At 44.4% G+C, this 17,544-nt stretch overlaps 1 protein-coding gene across 1 annotated transcript in view; it reads right to left on the bottom strand.

Annotated features, from left to right (window-relative positions):
* The window catches only part of RAD54L (RAD54 like), a 216,967-nt gene that overhangs the window by 112,222 nt on the left and 87,201 nt on the right, over positions 1 to 17,544 (bottom strand). The window contains exon 8 of the mRNA XM_086952343.1: positions 14,980 to 15,104. Within this exon, the coding sequence (XP_086808469.1) occupies positions 14,980 to 15,104 (125 nt within the window). The remainder of the gene's footprint in view (positions 1 to 14,979; positions 15,105 to 17,544) is intronic.

Genomic DNA, 17,544 nt, shown 5'->3' with positions numbered 1-17,544 from the left:
AAATGGGCAGTTTTAGTGAAATGATCTACTACAACTAATACTGTAGTGTTCCCTGTACTTGCGCGAGGTAATTCAACTATAAAATCCATAGATACTGTATGCCATGGACCTGGAGGGGTCGAGATGGGATTTAACAATCCTACTGGTTTGATGTGAGAGGATTTACCCTGAGCACAGACAAGACAGGCCTTCACAAAATCTTGTATATCTTGTGACATACTGGGCCACCAACAATAACGTTTCACCATTTCCACAGTTCTCTTGCATCCTGGATGACCCGCCAATCCCTGTGTATGACACCATTGTAAAATATTGTGTCTCAATGGCACAGTTGGGATATATAGACCACCCATCACATATCCTAAACCATCTTTCCAAATGGTTTCTTGACTCTTCAGATACTCCAGAGCTTGGGGGGTTTGCTGTGCCTCATGTATCTCCCTCAGAAACCTCTCTTCCGTGCCTACTACACCTATGATTTTCTTGGTATCTAGGATAGAAGGTGGAACCTCTCCTGAAGGTAAAGGATCAAACCCTAACCGTGACAGGGCATCTGCTTTCCCATTCTTTCGCCCAGCTCGAAAGTGAATTTCAAAACCATACCCATTGAAAAACTGGGTCCATCGTAGTTGTCGCATAGAACGGGCTTTGGTTGTCTTAAGGTATTGGAGATTTCTATGGTCAGTGATGATAGTCACCGTGTATTTAGTTCCTAGGAGATAGGATCTCCATTCCTCTAGTACCTTCTTTATTGCCAGCAATTCTCTTTCCCCTATCGCATAATTCACTTCAGGTGGTGTTAGTTTGTGTGAATAGAACGCTACGGGATGTAATTCCCCTGTTTCAGGATGGACTTGTGACAACACCCCTCCCACAGCGACCTGTGAAGCATCCACCTCCACTACAAAGGGACTACACTGATCAGGATGTCTCAAAACAGGAGCGCTAGTGAAGGCTTTCTTTAGTTCTGTAAACGCAGTATCAGCTTCGACAGTCCAAATGAAAGGGATTCCCTTTTTGAGGAGCCTGGTAATGGGTGTCACTATGTCTGAAAAGCGGTTAATGAAGCGTCTATAGAAATTGGCAAAGCCAATGAACTGCTGCACTTCCTTAACCGAAGCAGGGGCGGTCCATTGCACTACGGCTTGCACCTTATGAGGATCCATTTCCAACCCCTGAGCAGAAATGATATATCCTAGAAAGGCTACTCGTGACCTATGGAAAAAACATTTATCCATCTTACAGAACAGATTATTGTCCCTCAATCTTTGTAAAACGGATTGAACATGGTGAATATGTTCTTGTAATGTACCAGAATAAATCAGTAAATCATCAATGTATGCTATAACGTATTGATCCAAAATGTCTCGCAAAATGTCATTAATGAAAAACTGGAATGCAGAGGGGGCGTTGCATAGGCCAAACGGCATGACTAAATATTCGAATAAACCGAATTTTGTGCAAAACGCCGTTTTCCATTCATCTCCATCCCTTACTCTTACGAGGTGGTAGGCCCCTCTTAGATCCAATTTCGTAAAGAATTTAGCCGTCTTCACCTGATCCAACAACGAGGCAATGAGAGGAAGCGGATAGCGATTCTTAATGGTGACTGAATTGAGGGAACGATAGTCAATACAACACCGCAGACCCCCTTCTCTCTTCGGTATAAAAAAAAGAGCTGACGATGCAGGAGATCGGGATACCCTTATGAAACCTAGTTCCAACATCTTATCGAGATATTCCCGCAAATATACATTCTCCTTTTCGGTTAAGGCGTACACTCTGCTAGTGGGAATACGCGCTCCTGCTTGCAAATCAATCCTGCAGTCATATACCCGATGCGGGGGTAAACTAGTAGCCTCCTTGGCATCGAATATGGACAAAAAAGGAAGGTAAACCTCCGGTGAGGAAGTGTCTGGTTCGTCAACTGGTAATTCTGTACTGGAGATAGCGTTGCAACTCTTAGTGGTCTCATCTGGTTCATACTCTCGGGAGTGGTCTTCTTCTCCTACCCCCGTTTCAGTGTGTAACTCAGAATGTTTAATATGTTCTTTACATAATTCGGAATCAAACTCAATAAAACCCTTTTGTCAGTTTATCGCAGGGTTATGGGCTCTTAACCATGGTAAGCCCAAAACTACAGGAAATTGTGGTGACAAAATCAAATCAAAGAACATGCTTTCTGTATGTACCCCAACTAATGTCACTAGGATGGGTTCAGAAGATTGCGTTATGGGCCCTGATTTGAGAGTGCTACCGTCAATGGTACACACCTCTTCTATGCTGTCCTTCTGTGTTATAGGAATGTTATGTTGCTGAGCCCATCCTTGATCCATAAAATTACCGGAGGCCCCGGAGTCAATCATAATGGGTATTTGTTTTTGAGAATGTTGCCACTGCAATAAAGAAGGCACAAAGAAATGACTCTGCATATGATTGTTTGAGGAGACTATAGATCCGGAATGACCCGATGCCTCAGTCTCTTTCGGCCTCGGGTCTTCTAGTTTTCCGACCTCCTACCTTGTTTCGGCTTAATAGGGCATTCACGGAGAAAGTGGCCTGCCTTACCACAGTATAGACATAATTTATGATCTCGTCTCCTTTGTCTTTCTGCTTCACTAATTGGACCCTTCACGCTCCCTATTTGCATCGGTTCTACTCCTTCTGATGCCTGTACCCCACTAGATTCAGGTTCTGTCTTTCTTTCTCTATAGAATGTCTTGCTGTATTCATACTTCGTTTTATCCTTTCTACGTTCCCCTAATCTGTGGTCTAATTTCACCACTAAATCTATCAATTCAGGGCAAGTATCTGGGGGATCTACCACATGTGCCAAAGCATCCTTTAACTCATCACGTAGCCCTTTATAAAATAAAGCACTACGTTTGTCCTGTGGCCAGCCAGCTTCTACTACTAGACGATTGAAAGTTGCTATATAAGTTGACAGATCTCTGTTCCCCTGTTTCAAGTGAAGCAACTCTGTATCAGCCGCATGGGTGAAAGTATGTTTGTCAAATAATTTACGGAGGTCGCCCTTGAATCTGTCGTAATCCAACAATAAAGGATCATCTCGTTCTATTAAGGGGATTGCCCAATTGGAAGCTGAGCCCCCCAAATATGAGATCATGAAAGCTACTTTAGATTGGTCTGTAGGGAAACAAGTGGGTTTACACATAAAGTGCAATTGACATTGACTGATGAAAGCTGCACATCGTGCAGGATCGCCAGAAAAACGTTCTGGGGGAGCAAGAGGTAAAGGGGGAGCGGGAGTAACTACTTGTATAACTTGTGCCTGTGTGCCAGAGGCTGCCCCAGCTCCATCCCTGTCCATTCTGTCCAGTCTAGTTGCCAATGCCTGGGTTTCTAACTGGAGGTTTCCCATCATGTTGGCTAAATCAGTTAGCGTCACTTCCATGGTGTTTGGGCGGCAATTTAGTTAGAGGCTTTGCGTTCTGTCGTGTCCTATAGTTGGATGCCTCGGAAACACCACGGAGATGAAGCTTATCCACAACTCCCCTACACCGGTTCACTCTACACCAAGGAATATATATACACTGGTGAACAGAGATGATGCCAATGCAGGGAAAGCAGGAAAACAAAACAAGGAAAGGCGGGGGAGACACAGGAATCAGGAATCCAGGATGCGTAGAGAACTGGACAACCCACTCTATGGTCTTCAGGATCTTCTCCTGTAATTAAGAGGACTGATTAATAGAGACGTTGAAGTGGTTATTTTTATATGTATCTCATTAAACATCAATATGGGCTACCTGGACATTGTGAGCAATGCATCTACCTAGACGTGACTGGATTCTGTTATCTTCACAGAAGAAGTCGATAGTAATATTGTGAGACTTGGCCCTTTCCCCAGAAATTTTTCGCTTTTTATCCCCTGTTAATTTAGAATGCCCCTATTGAAACAACAGTGTGTAGGCCTTGTGTAGTGGAGAAGGGCCTGTGTAGTGTAAAACTAGTGTTAAAATGCAGGCGCCTTCTACCCCTAATATGGCTGCCACAGTCCACTGCTGCAGCAGCGTGGTTTAGTGGGCGCATTCTAGTAGCCAGGGGCTGGCTGGAACCCTCAGGCAATGTATCCATCTTAGCCTGCCAGCCTGCCCATAGGTAGAATGGTGGAACCACCTAGCACCTCCTGGAACCTTCTGGAACAGGTGAGGTGACACCAACTGCCATTACCAACTGTCAACTGGCACTATAAAAGGAAAGGGAGGGAACTTTCCTGAGGAGAGAAGCTGAGGGGAAGACCTGGGGAAGTACCTACGCAGGAGGATAGGCAGTGGGGGTCAGGGCAGGGTCTTATGATGCTGGAATGACAGGGCCTAGTGTGCTGCTTTACAAGTGTTGAGGTATCCTGTTCCCCCCCCCACTGACCTAACCCCGCGGAAGGGAACCCCCAGGGACCACTTGAAGGGATTGGCTGAGAAAAACTTGGAACACCAGCCACCAATTTATCCCCCCTTCAAGGAACCAGAAAACTAAGCAACTAAACTAAGGGCGCAAGAAACAGCACTTCCTGACGCCACCTGGGACCTCTTTGGCAACCTACCACTGACATGTGGACTGTCCTGTTCAAACTGGAAATGGCTTTCACCTAGCTGAGTTACTAGTGTAGCGCTTTTAAAAGAAACTGTCCAGGCGCTGTAGCCTGGCAATCTGTTGATGGCCTAGGCGATATCTACTAAGCGCTGGCTCACTGAGCTGATTGTGCTACCTGCCCTGCCTACCTAGCGCTGTCCAGCTGTCCCTGTGAGGAGCGCTGAGGTGCTGGAAGTAGTTGTTCCCTTGACAAGCGCTATAGACTGCCTGCCTGTGAAAAGCGCTGATAATTGCTCCCCTCAAAAGCGCTGTGAACTGAGACTTGTACCCGGTAAAGCGCTGCGAAGTAACCTGCCAAGCGCTGTTAATTGCTCCACTGTTGACCCCTGAAAAGCGCTCTTATGTAGCTGTGCCGGTGAAGCGATCGGAAGTAGTGGAAGAGCGCCACTGATCGCAACCTTGCCAAGCGCCTACCTGTAGCGCCTAGTGAAACGCCGTGCTTTGCCCCCAGGCGGCCCCCAGTGCCAGGAGAGGGCCGCCTCAGCAACCGGAGGCGTGAGGGAGAAAAGGCGCTGTGTCTCGGCGTGACCTGGGGCCGCTGTCACCGCCGCGGCCCGGCCGGAGAGTGAGGGATTCCTGCGGCGGCCTCCAGAGCCTGAGGTAGGCCGCAGCGTATGAGGGAGAAGCCGCATTAGGCCTGAATCCAGTCACCCCTCTCACGTGATGGGGGCGCCGCGTCATAGGCCGCGCCCCCGCCGGAAGCCGCTCCACCATTGGTCTCTGCCGGCCGCGCTGTGATCGGCAGCCGGCACTGCATTGAGGAAACCTACGTGTAGGAGACCTCGGGAGAAGCCCGACTGCCCGAGAGAAGCCAAGGCTCGTCGCGGAGGGGGCCGGGAAGCCTGAGAGCCCCCTCCGATTTGCCCCACAATGCCGGAACTGCCTTGCGACTGGCGCTGGTGCTCTGTGGCTGCTCCCTGCACCGCGCCCGGTCGCGTGAGGCTCCAGAACCTGCGCAAAGACCCCGGAGGGCCAAAGAAGTAAGGTAACCCCCAGGGGAGGCGGGCGGAAGGCCGGAGGAGGCCCCGAGTTCGCCCCTCCCCTGGGAAGACTGGGACTGGGCCCCGTTGGCCCCCAAAGAGCCTCGAGTGTTGCGAGGCCTTGTAGAGCCCCAGATTAACCGTGCCCGCCACTATGCATGCCTGGGGGCCTGTTTAGTCTCCAGAGACTGTCGGGCCTGAGGATAAGCCTGCCCCTAATTTATTGTTAAGCCCAAGTGGCCTGTTGAAGGAAGGGGTTTCTACTCTGACCAGAAAACCTGCAGGTGCCTAATGAGATGTTACATCCTGTGTAAGGATATGGTTGCCTGGTTAGTGAAGTGGTGTAGCCCGGCATAAAGGAGTTATTAGCCCTAAATGAGGGGTGTTGCCTGATGAAAGGTTTTATTCCAGCCTAGAGGATCCCTGCTTAGGTAAACAGTATTCTGGGTTTAAGAAATGTTGATTCTGCCTCAATGAAAGGCTCATTTACCTTAGGCAAGGGTTATTTTTGCCTTAAAGAGATGTTTTGCATAATGGTTAATGAAATGTCCTCTGACCTAATGAACTGTTGATTGCTGAGCAGGGACATGTTAATGCTTTATGGACATAGCTACACTGTAATGCAATGTTTTACCCGCAGTGAAGTGTGTTATTCCTGCTTAAGGGAGGGTGGTCAATCCCTACCTAAAGTCAGGGTTATTTAGGCCTAATGGGATATCTGCCTAATGCAGTATTTACCTAAAAGGGTTGCCCATTCTTGTTTTATGAAATGCCTATGCTTGACTTCTAGTGTAATGTTGATTTCTGATTAAGGAAGGGTTACTCCTATTCCCTGAAAGGGTTATTCCTGACTAAGGAAATGTTTTACCTACGCTTAGGGGATGGTTCTTCCTGCCTGAGTGTTAATGGCCTGTTTAGTCAGGGGGGTGGTGAGATGTTAGTTCGTACCTAGTAGGAGGGTTATTCTACCCTAGTTAGGGGTCTGCTGATGCCCTCTTAGATGATAATTTAAACTGTAGGATAAAGAGGTTACTGCTAAGAAAATGCTTGGCCTCCAATGAAATGTCTTAATGCATAATATGGTGAAATCCACATTGATTGAAAGGTTGATGCCTAACTAATGAAATGTTTTCTTCCACGTAGTGGTAAATTTACTAGAAGCCTACAGTGATTTATTGACATGTTGCTGTTCTGAAAAGCTCAGCTTTGCTTGGGGAGTAAAAAGTAGAAGCCTACTGTTATTTATTTAAATGCTTTCTGTTATAACTCCTTAATGTATTTGATGCAGGTGCTGACCAGGAGCAAGGCATAGGTCAGGCCTGTGTTTTACTAAAAATGTACTTATCCAATATTTATTATTTATGAAATATCTAATATTTATTCAACTGAAGTTTAATGCCAAGTGTTGACACACAGGTATCTGAAAGGAGATCTATGAAGCTAATTTTATGATGAATTCCTAAATACCCTGTTCCTGCTCTATCTTAATAAAGTTAACTTGAGTTTTTACACAAGCTCACTGGAGTGGCGTCCCTAATTGCGTGCTCATGTTTCTGACTCAGTGGTTGCGTGTGCTGTATGGTCGCTTTACACATAAGCTTTCGGAAGCCTACCCGCTCGTGCCATGCTACCCTAGGGGACTGGCGACCCCAGTTCCAACAAATATGCAGTGGAAAGAACACTCCTGTAAATAAGGAATAAATATTAGGTCTAAGTGCCTACCCTAAATGTGACTGTATAGAATGAATAATGCATACAAATGTACCAAATACGTGGTGTGCCTTGAGAAGAATGTCTCCCTGTTTCTCCACAAGAAGTCAGCTGGTCCTCTACTATTGATTCCCTAAAACACAATGGAGACGTTTTAGTTTCTCTATAGAACTTCACGTGTTATTAGAAGCCCCTTAAGGAATCAGTAGTACCTGTTTTGTGTCTATGATCAACATTCAAAAAGATGTCCTGGAGCGCTGAAACAATATATGAGTCACTCCTGACAATGACATAAATCACCCCCGTCGGTATAACTAACACGGATACCAACTCCGTAAACCAACGATCAAAAATAAACAGACTTTCCAGCGCAACCTGCCCTGGACGTTATCCTCCTCCACAGATACTGCAGATCAAAAGAACCACTAGCACTTAGCTCTACACCCGAAGGGTGCAATCGGGAAGACGTCTTGAGCACAGCAAACTATCCCCGACGCAGTCCGGTCGCCAACAAACCCGGAAGCAATGCACAAATCCCGCAACGAACGCAAAGCGTCGTAACAACAACAAGGAAGGACTAAATAGTCTGCTCACGCATGCGCCAGTCCTTGCGCATGCGCTCATCTGTGATTAGCGGAACTTTGCCAACCATGTCTTTGCCAACCACGTCAGTACAGGTTCGGCAGGCATGACACTAGAGCGACGTGAGGGTAGAATCCGTGAGTTGGAAAAAGAATACACACAAACGCTAAACCCAGCCCTCCTAGGACAAATTAGAACTGAAATAACGGAATATCAAAAAAGTGCGGACGACGAGCTGAAATATGTCACTAAACGTCATATGGCAAGGAGTTTTGGAGAGGGGGGGGGGGAACGACCAGGGGCGGTATTAGCAGCGAACATTTGTTCTGGAAGGCCGCCGCCCGTGGTGGTCCAAGTGGTCAGTGACAACGAGGGTGTCCCGCAGCATACTTCACAGGGTATTTTAAAAGCATTTATGCACACATATGGTGATCTGTATGCGCAAGAGACCACGGCCACTGCTACAGAAATAGAGCAATATTGCGACGATGTGGCTCTTGCCTGGCTCTCGGATGCACATAGAGCATATCTCTCATTACCTGTCACAATTGAAGAGGTGACAGATCATGAAAGCGCTCCCAAATGGAAAAGCACCAGGGCCAGACGGATTTACTGGGGAATTTTATAAAACGTACGCGGATCTACTGGCCCCTCACATGGTGGCAATGCTTGGGGATGCACATGGGAAAATGCTATTGCCACAGACTGTTACGAATCAATAGCCTTGACATGCGAGGTTGCTGGGCTGTGGTCTTTTACCCAGGTCCCTACAAACACACAGCTTGTTGTTTTTAGACGCTCCCTAACCAGTGAAAAGAGGCACGGCAGAACGTAGCCTTTGCTTGGCTTACTGTTCCGGTACCACGCCCCCTCTTCACTTCCTGGTTCGAGGTTCGGTGGCGTCCTGTGGAATCCTGCGAGTCTCCTTGGAACCTTTCCTGCTTCTTTGCCTTCTTTCCCCTGACCCTGCAGCCGCTGGCTGGTTGTTACAGAGTGAGAGTGTCTTTGCCGAGCTCCGGCATTTCTTGAATTTCTACGCGAGAGTTTACTCGCGACTACCCTTGCTTTTCTCACGCATTTCGCGGGCGTTATTTCGCTTGGCTCCTTTTTTCTCGTTTCTGTTGTATGAATGAAATACATGGCGAGTTCTTGGTTGTTTAACCCTTCCTGTGAGAGTGAGCGCTCCGCCCTTGCCTCCTTTTAGGGCCGGGTGTCTCTCCTCGTGTGTGTACTGCTCCGCTGTTTCTGCCCACAACAGCCGGCCGGTGCTCCTCACATCCCCTATTTTTGTTTTTGTGTTTGTCTGGTGTGAATGTCCCTCGAGAGTTCTATTCCTTATATCCAGTTACCCATTATCCAGTTCCCATTACTAGAACTCTTCGATAAAGCCTGCCTAATTTACAATTGGGGTAAGCACACCTGAATAATCACGCATGTCAATGACTCCTGCATGAAGGTTAGTGAAATAAGGATATATTATGTGTATTGCCTATTTTGTTTTCTAGCTTGGACATCCACCTACGACTACTCCTGCTATACCCTGCATACCCCCTCGTATGATGAGAGTGGTGGACACTCCTAGGGTAATTCCCTCATACTTTTAGGGGACAATAGACAGGAGTGCGTATCCGTTCGCATTCTTGCTCCTGTGTCCTGGAAGTGTAGGGATCCTTCTTCGCTCCCGTGGAAACTTGGTTACTACCTGACACAGACATTGCAAGAAGCAACGATTCTGGCCCTACTGAAACCGGATAAAAATCCGGAGAGCTGTGAATCATATAAACCATTATCCCTGATGAACGTGGATACCAAAATTCTGTCGTCAATATTGGCCACAAGACTTAAGTACCTGATGACAAAGTTGGTCCTTCCTGACCAATCAGGGTTTATACCCACATGCTCTAAGGCCCACAACACAAGAACCCTCTTTGCGCTAGCACATTACCTAACCCCCCAGGCCAAAGCGGCTGCGGTAGTTCTGGATGCTGCTAAAGTCTTTGATACCATAGCTTGGACCTATCCACACACTATACTCAAACGAATGGGATTTCCGATGATATTCCTGCAATGGATACAACTACTTTACACGGCCCCCACTGCCCGTATACGGGTAAATAATTACATATCAGAACCTATAACCATAGCTCGCGGCACGCGTCAGGGGTGCCCGCTGTCCCCTTTTATGTTTGCCTTAGCTCTCGAACCACTGGCCTGTAAACTGCGACAGGGACATCACTATTCGGCATTACAATTTCCAAATCGCCCCCTTCACGTATCATTATATGCCGATGATATGTTACTGTATGTTCGAGATCCGGAGGTAAACTTGAATCCCCGATTGAGAGAATATGTTAAACTTGGAAGACAGTCAGGACTTCGGATTAATTGGACCAAATGTGGAGAAGTGTGGCTCAATGGTTAGAGCGGCAGACCTTGATGCAGAACACTGGCCAGGGACCAGGGTTCGATTCCCGCCTCGGAGGGATCGGGCTTAAATTCCTCTGACTGGATATTCTCGCCTCAGTGCCGAATCTAAGCATGGGCCCCACGCTGCAACTCTGGGCAATAGCTTGCTTAATCTCCACAACGGCCCCCGATACACAAGGGATGCCTGGTTTCACCATGGGATGCCCAGGAGTGGACACCTCACAAGGAAAAGCCAGGAGGGGTTCCCTTGTGGTAGGAGTACAAGCGCCGGGATGCTTACGGGTTACTGTTTGCGCTATACAAATACAACACACACACACAAATCAGTGCTACTACCATTAACAGATAATACGCATTGCTTCCCTACTGACTTCCCACTAGCGTGGCAGACAGAACCTGAGCGCTACTTAGGAGTTTGGTTTCATAGAGACCCTGAAATAGTCATTCGAACGAATTATGGAAGGGTGATATCGGCACTGGAGGACAAAATAGAACGGTGGATCCAGCTTCCTTTATCACTTGCAGACAGACTTGCTATTGTCAAGATGGTAGTACTGCCAAAACTACTTTACCTCTTTAACAATATACCCATAACACCGCCTGCAGCGCTGTTCCGCAGACTAAACACTATGACATTAATATTGATTTGGGCGGGCAAAGCGGTTCGGATTGACTTACACTCATTGACATTGCCTTACTCACGAGGGGGGTTCAAGGCTCCTGACCTGTACCTGTATTATTTATGTGCGCAAGCCCAATATGCACATTATTGGTACCACCTAATCCCATATCTTCCACATGTGGCAATAGAAGAGGGAGATGCATTGCCAATACCGCTAGATGCAGTTGTAACTCATAAACGTGCTCCTTTGCATAAAAGACATAAACACAATAGATACAACAGCAACAGCGTGGAGACGAATATGTCAAAAGACTAATAAACTCCCACTCTATTCACCAGAGTTGCCACTGCACTTCCATCCTGACATCTCGGTAACGCAAGAAAAGGTGGGAATGGAATTGCTCCAGCGAGTGGGGGTGGCCAAAATGGGAGACTTGTATCAGGATGGGATGTTCAAGACCTTAGGGGACTACGAATATGTTCAAAATCAAACACTGCTTTTTAAGTTTACGTACTATAGACTTCAGAAAGCGATACAGGCACTATACCCGACCTACCCTGCCGAACCACCGACACTATTGACACTGCAAATGCTCCTTACATCACCTGAACCCAAGCACCTGGTATCCAGACTCTACACATCATTGCAGGAAGATATAGGAGCCACAACCGACAAAGCATTGCAAAAGTGGAACAAATGTCTAATTGATCCACTCACGGAAGATGAGTGGACTGCAACTGGGTCCATAACAGGTTTACTGTCACCAAATGGTAACCTGCGATTGATACATGTCAAATATTTGCATCAAACCTATCACACACCAGCTAGACTGCACAGATTTGGGCTTCACCAACACTCAAGGTGCCAAAGGTGTGGGGCTGAGGGAGCAGATTTTATACAATGCAGCTAGGCTGATCCACTCCCTGCCTAGAAACTCGCATGCAACTCCCCTGCTTCAGAAGTTGCACTGGCTTCCAGTGAAATTTCGAGTCCAGTTTAAATGTCTCTGTGTGGCCCATAAGGCACTCTTTGGGAAAGCCCCATAGTACATCAAGCAACGTTTGATGAGGTATGTTCCCGGGAGACCCTTGCGCTCAGGACCAACCTCCAATCTGACTCAACCCAGGTTCAAACTAAAAACCAAAGGAGGCAGGGCCCGGTCTGTGCTTCTCCCGCAACTGTGGAATGAGCTCCCGCCCACCTGGAAGGAGGAATCACAGCTTCTACCCTTCAGAAAGAAACTAAAAACCCATCTTTTCAGAAAGGCTTTCATGACAGTTTAGGCGGTGGAACAGCTGAGGGTTCTATGGGCACCAGTGTGTTATGTTCTTCTGTTAAGCGCTTAGAGACCGGCAGTGATAGGCGCTATATAAATATTCCATAACATAACATAACATCTTGCATGGTATTGTGGAGGAGTGGCCGAATTTTGGGAGCAAGTGGTACATAAATTGGAATAAATGGTAGATTCCTGCATAGAATGTAGCATACGTGCTTGTTTATTGGGATTGTTGCCGGAAATCCGGGCAATGTAGCGTAAATTTTGTGTAATGGCATTGCTTATGGCAAAGCGCAGAGTATCAAAGGGATGGGGAAGTAGACAGAGTCCCAAGGCGAAAGAATGGATAAAAGACATGATTTATTGTAAAGACACTCTGCTAACCTATGAAGAAGAATTGCCTATAAGAACACGACCCAGGAACTACTGGAATTGGCTGATTGAATATCTAAACAACCCTGATGTATAACTGTAATGTAAAACAAATGTGAGGATACATGTAGTAATGTAATGAACTATGTCTACGAATTGTGGAGAGAGGAGTGCTGTAATACAGTGAAATTTCAAGATGTTGAGCCATCCTGTTGTGGCAAATTTTGTTCTACAACACTTTATGAAATACCAATAAAAAGATTTTTTTTAAAAACCCTCACAAAGGCCCGCTTTAGCACATCTCACTCCAAACAAATCCTAACAGACACAGGGAAGACACTCCTCCTTTCAGACAAAATAAATGTCTAAGTGTATTTCAAAATCTTTTATCCCCATGAAATATTAAGAAAATAAACATTGATTTGCTAATGGACTATGATCAAAGCTGGGCCGTTAAAGGTATTTTTCTGGTTTTCTTTCTTTGGCTAGACAATAGCTATAAAAGCACATGATAAAATACAATAAATACACATAAAAACATCATTTCATAGATCTTTACATTTTCTCTAGTTAAATATGTATACTTCACATCAGGACCCCTATCATTTCTACTCTCCAACAGACTACAAATCTATCTAACTTGAATTTCTACACTATTTAAAAAATAAAATAAAAATTATATATTTATATTATTATTAGCTAAAATATGATCTGGAAATAGGTTCTCTTCTTTTGAAAATGGATTAATGGATTTTGGAATAACACTTCCAAAATCTATAAACTGTTACATTTTCACATGACCGAACCAGATTCTGCACCAACATCCAAATGGGATAAACACTTCAAAAATCTGAATAGAGAACCCCCTGTGCTCTACCATTTCCACTAAAGCCTTCAATACAAAATAATTGCCCAATAAAAATTCTTCAAAACCACTTAGCATACTGGACTCCAAGCAGATGGACAAAATCAAATGACTCAACTTGTAGTGTAGTTCCTATATTCCCAATAGGCTCTGCACATTGGAATAACATATACTATAGTTTAGACGTAGGACTGAGGTCGACTAGGTCTCTATCGAATATATTAGACTTCATTGTGAGTGTCAGCTAGCTAAGAGGTCACTAGAAACTTTCTCGAATTCACAAGAAGGGATTAGTTTCTGACAACCGCATAAACATGACAACTTTGTTTCCCAAGAATAAGAAATCAATCTCTAGAGTCGCAGAAACAATAGATAGCTATTTCACTCAGTCAATGGTGCACGCTTTGTTTCACCAGAGGTGCTGAGGAATAGAGAGAGGGGTGTTTTCAATAAAAAGTATTTATTGAACAGTCTTCTTTCTCAAGCATAAGAAGTGAACTGCTACAATCGTAATACTGGTTATAAAGTACAAGGCGTACAGTATGAAGAGTATTATAAAGTAATACTGTAAAAGCATGATATGGTTTCTAAGCCATATAAAATAACATAAAATACATACATTAATAAATAATGACTAAAAGTACTCAACTGGTGCTTCTAAAATACGCCTACCCCGGTGTACCTAACATAGGTCTGGTTCAAGGGAAGAAGTAAGTGAGGTGTAGCTAAAGTTTAGTATTCTTTTGCCACAAATCTATTCCAAGAATTCTCTAAGGGTCTAGTCAGCTCCGTACCTTGGTTTAGAATAAAGGAGGTCTTATCTCTCTCTCTCTCTCTCTCTCTCAGGACTCGATTTCCCAGCAACCCGCAGGGGTAGCCTGGAAACACTGGAGCTGGATTTCTCGGCAGGAGAAAAGACAACATTTGGCAGGAATGAGTGACATGCATCTGGAGCGTACGCCATTCATGATCCCCACTGCAGGCTATCCATAGGTTTTCCAACAGTACTTGTTGTCAGTTAGACAAATATATCGCGGAGGCCTCTGATATTTAGATCCCATTGCTCCATAGGATCCGTCCTATGGCACATCTATTACATACCCCTCCACAATGTGAGTGGTAGCTTCCTTGACAATCCATGCACTCTCCCCTTTCCTAATCCAAATTCCTCTCCATTATCTTTGGGTAACATTGTTGTCGATTCTGATAAATATTGAGAAATAATGCACATTATTTGGATTTATTTTTAATTTTTGTTGCTGTTAATTTGCATTTATATAAAAGCTCAAAAAAAGATACGATGGTCAATATAGTCATCTCTCGTAAATTTGATCTCAATATAAAATCCCTCCACTTGTGTTGTGGACACATTTGCTTAATTTATTGGGGGCTCAAAATGAATCATTTCTGATTAATGCAAATGCCACAGGTAAATTTGCAAAAAAATAAAATTGGCTGTGTACATGGAGGAACCAAAGACTTTGTTGTGATCAAAAAAGGATTTGAGCAGTAACGGGAATAACTCACCTCGTCACAGATGACCAGGCCAACACTCCCCTTGTGCAGCACCTCAGCGTGAAGGCGGAAAGTCTCATAAGAAATTATCAGGATGGGGGTTGGTACTCTTGATCCATGTTGGCTCATAAATCCAGCTAAAGAAGCAGATGTGGGAGAAGTGAGTGATTAATGGCAATGATTTATGGAGGACAAAGCTTGGAGGAATTACAGAAAAGTGTGCATGTCATTAGGCAGCCTCAAAGCATCCTTCATCCTCACAAAAGGGCTTCAAGGACATATGCTTACACTATGATAAAACAGATTGTGTATGTGCGGGAACTGATCCAGGATGATGGTAGAATGTTTAAACCAGAGAAAGAAACAATTTGTTCCATTAGTCATTGCTCTAATGAGAGAAATAATCACAGAACCACACATCACTGTGCAAACGTTTGAAAAGTCAGTATATATTCATAGGGTGAGTGGCCAATTCACAAAAATATAACTTGATATAATTCAGAAAAGTTTGCAAAAAAAGTACAATTAAATTCAGAAATTAAGTTCTACCTAGGCTAAACTTTCATCTGAAATATAGTAATCTATCCTTAATCGTATTCCTGGGGCCCTACCCTTGGTAAGCACTATTCCTCTCCATCCTGGTACACACTTCACAAATACACACACGTACATAAAAGCATACATACATGCAAAATAAGACCTATTTTATAAGGCAGTGATCCTCAAATAATTTAATATCACCTCCCACAAAAATAAGCAGCATGCCTTTTTTGGTTTAATAAAATGACATATAATAGAGTAGGAATTTGCAGCTCTGCCAAGAATCCAATGATTACATGTGGAGATGGTGACACAGAAAGCTGCAAGACTTCCTAGTTAAAGTTTACAGTTGTTGTGCAACCCTGAACACAGCCGATTCAAAAACAGACAGAACTGACTCAGCCCTTCATCCTTGTGCAATAGATATAGCGGGTACCTCTCGTTGGGATTTATAAAACTATTTTAAGTTTACCATCAAATCAACTCCGACTGGGATGTTTGCTATCAGAAGGGTTACTCCTAGATTATTGATGGCATTTCTGCACACATTTGTTATGTTTATTGGATTACCCTTAATGTTTTATATGTGAACACAAGTCTTTTGAAGGGTTTCTTATTGAAAAATGCTTTTTATGTAGCCAAATGAATACTTGTAAGAAAGCCATCTTATAAGTTCTGGCATTGCAACAAGGCTCCTAATGATGACGTTGTAACTCACATTATGTATGCAAGTCAGGGTGTCCTTTTGTATAAGCTCAATGGTAAAGGGGCTATACTGGAAGAGTTGAGTAATATTATATGGCAAATGGTCAGACAGAGGTAACCTCAAGAGGTCACCTGAATTACAGGTAAACAAAGTAGGTACAGCAGTTGCTCGATTAACTGTGAAAAATGTATTATTTTGAGACATTATTTTATTTACTAAGGCTTACTTTGCGGTTTTCTACTTTTGTAACGTGGCAGCACTAATTATTTGAAAGACTATGGGCCTGATTACAATCTTGGCGAATTGGATACTCCGTATAAGTATTTCAAGTTCCATAGGCTATAATGGAAATGCAATTTAGCGGACGGAATATCCGTCACATTTGCAACGAAGTAACCCTGTCCTCCAGAGTCGCAATCAGGCCCTTAAACAATTTCACCAAATGTTTTTTAATCACGTTCGGAATATTTCTTTTCTTTCTATCTTTAAACTACCACAGGTCAACATAGTGATAACATTAATTAAGTTACATTTTTTACATAAGTTTCTTTGCGAAGATTGTTCAACCTCAGTATAAATAGGGGCAATGTTCATTTTGAAGTGTTAATGTCTGTATGTATGTATGTTATAGTTGTATAGGGTGTACCTCGTCAAAGGTAGCAGAGAGCTGTAATGGGTCATAAGCAAGCATACTGTCTATGAGCGATAGGAGAGGTAGCTGGTTTGTGGATTGTTATTGCACAAAAAAATTACAAATTATGGAACCAACGGATAATTTGGATGTTTGGGTATAGAGTAACCCAGCTGCTGCGGATATCACATTTTGCTTTAGACCCAAGAGAATGAGGACGTTGCTAGACCTCTGCGTGGTTTCTTGTGATGTATGTAAATTGGGGAGAACAAGACCTCACACGTGCCCTGCCCCTTGCTGAATCATTCACTGGTAGTGCTCTCACTTTTGAGTTCTAATGGGGTTTCTCACTCTATATGCTGTTGCTATGAGGTGCTACTAAACACAGCTTTTAAATTAAAAGTATAAAAAAGAGGACCAGTACCCCAGAACTTTAGATCACTTCTGGGAATCAAGACAACCCTTTGCTGAGGAGAAGAACCAGAGAAGCTGAAGGAGGAGACTACCCCTGTGCTGTGTGTTTGGGGGTTAGTCTGCAGTGATACTTCATTGTCAAAGAAGGGAGAAAAAGGACTGAGCGTGCTTTCATCATCTTGAAGAAGAATCTCCAAGGGCTTGAACTGTGCTTGCCTCCTGCTTGAAGTCTCAGGGATACAAGACTTCACTCCCAGCTTCCCCCAGAATTCCCTTGCTGGGAATT

The sequence above is a fragment of the Lissotriton vulgaris genome, chromosome 1_1 (genome assembly GCF_964263255.1).
Source record: "Lissotriton vulgaris chromosome 1_1, aLisVul1.2, whole genome shotgun sequence".
Lineage (NCBI taxonomy): Eukaryota > Metazoa > Chordata > Amphibia > Caudata > Salamandridae > Lissotriton > Lissotriton vulgaris.
This window is presented reverse-complemented; position numbering and strand designations above follow the sequence as displayed.